The following is a 5443-nucleotide window of genomic DNA, read 5'->3' as shown; positions in this document are numbered from 1 at the left end:
TATGATAGGACTCTGATAATACTAGTTGAAGGAGAAGAAAAATAATAATAATAATAACAGTTCTCTCAGTGGAATTATGATAAAGCAAATTGTTGTTGTTCAGCAAATTCAAACTCTGCTTTCAGAAGCTGGTAAAAGGAATTCCAGGAACAAAGGAAACATCACAAAATTAAAGGGTGGCAAAAGAGATTCAACAAAGATCTTGAGTGAAGCAAAGCTGGAATAAAGGAGATATTGAAGAATAATGTGTCACTGATGTAAAAGATGCAGAAATGAAAAGAAAAAGGCAGCAATTTCTGCAGTAACTTATCAATAGGGATTGCTGAAACAGTCTGATGTGCTAAAATTCCAACTTGAAAGTTTACATGCCCCTCTTCTGCTAACATGTTGAAGGATATCATCTAGATCTAAAGAGAAGGTGCCCTGTAATGGAAATTATTGCTCAACATTTAGGAGATACTTGAGCATGGAAAGTTTAAAAGATATAATAAGCATCTCACATGTACCAATGTTATCCACCTTTTTTTGACCCATTGTTCAGCTAAGAATTGATTAGGATTTTGAATGCCAGGCTCAAACCTCAATGGTGAATAATGAGACTTATATCAAGAGTGTCTTTAAGCAAATCTTGATGCTTACAAAGAAGGATTGCATTCAGGAAACGTTCATCCTTAAAGAAGGGTAATCATCTACCAAGATCTTGAAACTACTTATAGGATGTTTGAACAGATGGGGGGATTAACTCAAGTTCAATCATGCATGAAAAACTACACTAAATGTCTGAAATGAGAAGAGCTTCCCAAGTCAGTTGATGACTTGTATGCTCTCCTTAGACACAAGCTCTTAACTCAATGACATTCACCCTAAACTTAAGGTACCACTGGACATTGAGTTTATTGTGCATCCTAAAAAAAAGGAAAAATGATCAACTGAGTTTATTTAATACACAATTGAAATTCAAATGCTAATATTAATTTTCCTTGGCATATGATCATTATTTTCATAAAAGATGCCATGCTAGTAGTGAAGGCAATAGCTCCTTTGGAGGAATGGAAAGTTTACTCCAGTGCTATGGCCTTTGCTTGAATCATGATAGTGCAAGCAAAGCAGAAACCCATACTCTATTTTTGTTGGTCACAACCTTGTAAACCTTTCTCTTTTTCCCTCAGTCCTGTAAATATTCTGCTTTCTCTATCTTCCAATTTGTGCTCCCTTCCACTGCTGTAATGCCCTATTTATTGTCTCAGAACCACAACCCTTCTACCAAATCAGCCCAATTCTATTCTTCCTATCCTTTCCCCTTTACTTGTTTATTTCCCTTCAAGCTTTTCCTAATGCCCTCTTCTTGCAATGGAAAGCACAATGGAAGATATCCTGCAATGGAAAGCACAATGGAAGAAAACCAACTATAGTTTCCTAGTGTCATAATTATGTTCTATTTTCTTTTGCGATTAGACTTCACAAGGTCACAGCATCAGTTAATGTAAGCTTCTTTTATGTCAACTGAAGCTGTGACTGCTCACCAACAGAAACTACATCTCAGTAGACCTTGACCTTGGCCTTCTACAATTAGTCCAAGAACATGTCTAAAGGCTTGACTACAGTTTTGTGCTCCTCCCATAATATGGGAATAAACAGCTAACTAAGGTTAGGTCTGGTTCACAAGGTTATGAAGTCTACCACAGAAGGACCCTAACATGGCAGGCCAACTAATCTAATGGCATTTATAACAAAAGGTTATAAATACAACTTTAATAAGAGCATCACTGCTCCATTGGAGAGTATTGACTCCTGGTTAACCATCACAGCTTTAACTACTTTTAGCTCCATTAATATAGAGAAGAGTGTGCATGATCAAGCCTGTATGTTTTTCTCTAGCCAGAATAATTAATAAACTTGGTTGCAAAATGATGTGCAATTTTGTCTAAAGTTTGGGCAATAATTCCAAGTTTACTTGAGACATTACACATGCATATAAACTAGCCACAAAGATGGTTATGCATACTCTTTTGCAACACAAGACCAAACTTGCTCGGTTAATATTACACCCTATAATAGTTTTATTGTGTAACACCCTGTGAAAGTAGTATCATGGTTGATATACCAACTTATGCAACTACTATGGTCAAACCCTCAAAGTACTATGAAAGTCAATAACTCTCAAATAATACTGACACGGAGGTCATGTATGAAATATGCTGCCTATTTACTGACAATTCATTCTTTCATCATAACATGTTGAGCCAATAAAAATAAAAAAAGAAACAAAGAGACTGTATAGCATTAGATGCAGCACCAAGATGAAATTATGTAAGATGTTAAAACTTAATTGAAAAAAAGGAAGAGTTCTGGATTTCAAAATTGCATACTTAAATATTCATGTACTGTATTAGAATGATATAAGTGCTTCCTAATGTCATCTGCGCATGTGAACCCAAAAAAGTGTCTCCATCTAGCATTACTGTGTATATAGCTTCATAAGGTTTGAGAAACATAAGCATTACAGAACATATGCGTGTGAAGGTCCAGATTGAGCACACGATAGCATTAGATGGTGATGTCTAAAGCTCACATTGTTAGTCCGCAAAGAAGCTTCTACATTGCAGTTCCAAGGCACTAATCGAAGTAGTAATGCTTGTCCACAGTAACTGATACATCCCATGTGCAACTCATCCCCTCGGGGAACTCCACCAGATCACCAGCCTGGATCTCTACAAACTCATCACCATGCCCTTCTGGAAAAACCTTCACCTTGCCCTGCAGCAGATAGCATGTCTCCTTTGCAACGTACTTCCATGGGAATTTGCTTGGAGAACACCCCCACCTATAAGCACAACAAAAAAGCCTCACATCTTTAATCACACAACGGAACATATATGTTAACAGAAATCATCCAGAATTAAAATATTTGCATATCTATATATGTTAATGTCATAGGAAGCTGAAAAAAGACAACAGTCTCGCTAAGGCTCCCTAAGTAAATAAAGTAGTCTTGATCCAGAACACAAGTTAATAATATGGTCCATTATAATTATATCTAACAACAGTAAAATCTTCATTTATGGGCATCTGCATCGTTTAATATCATAGACATAATGGCATACCAGAACACCATACTCTCACAGCTCTATGGTGCACAATTACATGTTCTCACAATCATAAGATCAGGAATTTGAGGAAGCAATGGAACAATATTTACGAGGAAATGTGAAAGATGAATGACATGTCCACCAATCCTTTCATGTCTATTTGCTCTGTGATGCATGATGCTAGGGTTAGGAATCTTGTGAAGTAACGCAAGAAACTTATGTGATTTGATGGATTCAAACAGCACTAGTATATAACATCAGGAATACCAAGCATATACACAATTCTAGAGAACCTAAGTGACAGATGCAGAATCGTACACTACGCTGTTGTCAGACGAAAATAAAACTAGTGAGATTTGGGAACAATCATAAGCTTTAGAGAAAATGTCTCCATTTAATGGCTACATACAGTGAATCACTCGTACCAAAAAAGACAAATAAATCGACAGATTAACAAAACAAGAAGTTATCTGTTGGACTTATCTGAGTTGGAGGAACCACAGATTTTATACAAACAAGACATCAAGCATCAAAATAGATGTTGTTGAGATGAAGTTTGAACATTTCGGAGAAAAGCTCTTGGTGATCAACAATCAAGCATTCTTTGGCGTTGATGACAGCAGCATTAACATGATCATGATCTAAGAGAGCCTATAGCTTATTCTCCAGTTACACGATGTCATGTCTGGAATCTCTACTTCTGCCGTAAGCAATAATTACAAGCGGCACTCTTTACTATTAGCTCTTCCTCTTATCTTTCCAAATGAGTACTTTCATTATCCGTCCCAATTACCCCACAATTTATACACCTCTGCTAATCAACGTAACATTTCAGGGTGCTGGATGACATATCACAATCAAATCCCCTCAAGCAGAATGCCCAGGATCCCGAAATGCAACATCAATTTAACAAATTGAAGATGCTCCGCCCTAAAATTTCCACTCAAGCGCAGAAATCTCCACGAGAACAACTAACACGACCGCATAAACGAGCCCAACTTGCAGCAAAACGAGAAGGCAACCATAAAAAAAGCATACTTGGGCCACTGGCGGACGCCGAGTTCGGCGAGCCTGGACTCGGGCGGATTCCGCTCGACCTTGATCCCCAGCTTCTCCGTCACCATCGTCTCCGCCCTGATCCGAAACCGGAGCAACCTTGGATCCCTACACTTCTCCTGCGCCCGTGTCGCTCGAGCTGGGAAGAGAACGCCAGAGAACGGTGTACGAGCCATCAGGGTTGGGCCGGCCATGGTTTTCTACGAGCAGCAGAAGCTTCCGGAAGCAGAAACCAAGTCCAGTATAATTGTTTTCCTGCCCTTTTTATGCTCCTATTCAATTACTCTTCAATTTATCTAATAATATATGTTAATTTTCTCGTCCGTTCGTTTCTTATCCAATGCTCTGGATTTAAAGGATAACGTGATCTGTGGCTGCACCCCGAAACCCAACCAATCAATTATACCAGAAAAATAATTATTCACAATAATTATTATAAATTTATCACATCGAAATTGAAAATCTCATCCGATAAATTTTTATACCTAACAATATTCCCTTACTATCAATGGATTATCATTGGATGTATTTCAATTAGAGTTATATTATATTATATTATATTATTTATATATATATATATATATATAATTTAAAAATAAAATAAATATTATTTTATTTTACCCCCACCTTTATTTTTAAGTTATATTTTGCTAACCAAAATTAAAGTTCAAAATCTCATATAATAAATTCTTTAAGGTTATCAACTTACTTAACTGTTAAAAATGATTTTAATTAATTCATCCTATAGTAATATAATCAATAAGTAAATTACATTAAAGTCCAATTTCATCATGTAATTAATCTATCATCTAAATATAAAGATAATGCGCGATCACCTTCCAACTGTGATCGTTTTCCTACTCACTTTTCCTATTCTTCTTTTCGACCTTGACATGATTGACTTTTTCCAAACTCGTATCACTCTCTGGCTTCGAATGGAAGCCAACTTACCAGAGGAGACTTGCAGAGCAAGTGATGGTAATCTATCTATACTTTACTCCATTATTGATGCAACATCATGCTATTCATATGCGTCGTCAGCTTATACGCTTCTTGCAAGTCTCTATACATGCTCAGGAGATCAACTGCATCAGCATAAATCACTTCCATGAGATAGTTGCTGATCGATATCTTGTGTGAAGATAACTTGTTTATTTAGGAGTGCCTTTCCAAGAAGTACATCGTTCATCTACGTGACTTTACTGTCACTTGCTCTTAGAAATCACCACCATAACGAAGCACACGGAGTGCATGCAAAGGAGGCCGCAAGTATCATCGGTACAGGAATAACTGATACG

At 36.9% G+C, this 5443-nt stretch overlaps 1 protein-coding gene across 1 annotated transcript; it reads right to left on the bottom strand.

Moving 5' to 3' along the window:
• Nucleotides 1–2429: 2429 nt before the first annotated feature.
• Nucleotides 2430–4387, bottom strand: LOC135605451 (uncharacterized). Its single transcript, XM_065095559.1, has 2 exons — nucleotides 4128–4387; nucleotides 2430–2824 (listed from the first exon to the last, which is right to left on the bottom strand). The coding sequence occupies exons 1-2, from the start codon at nucleotides 4337–4339 to the stop codon at nucleotides 2617–2619; spliced, it is 420 nt and encodes a 139-aa protein (XP_064951631.1). The 5' UTR covers nucleotides 4340–4387; the 3' UTR covers nucleotides 2430–2616.
• Nucleotides 4388–5443: the final 1056 nt, after the last annotated feature.

Source organism: Musa acuminata, chromosome BXJ2-2 (assembly GCF_036884655.1).
Source record: "Musa acuminata AAA Group cultivar baxijiao chromosome BXJ2-2, Cavendish_Baxijiao_AAA, whole genome shotgun sequence".
NCBI classification, from domain to species: Eukaryota; Viridiplantae; Streptophyta; class Magnoliopsida; order Zingiberales; family Musaceae; genus Musa; species Musa acuminata.
Note: the sequence above shows the minus strand (reverse complement) of the source record. Positions and strands in the feature narration are given on the sequence as shown.

Bases quoted from the DNA above. Each gene is read 5' to 3' on its own strand.
- LOC135605451 (XM_065095559.1), bottom strand. From the start codon at position 4,339: ATGGCCGGCCCAACCCTGATGGCTCGTACACCGTTCTCTGGCGTTCTC. The intron at 2,825-4,127 runs GTATGCTTTTTT...TTGTGCTTATAG, and splicing joins GGCGTCCGCCAGTGGCCCAA to GTGGGGGTGTTCTCCAAGCA.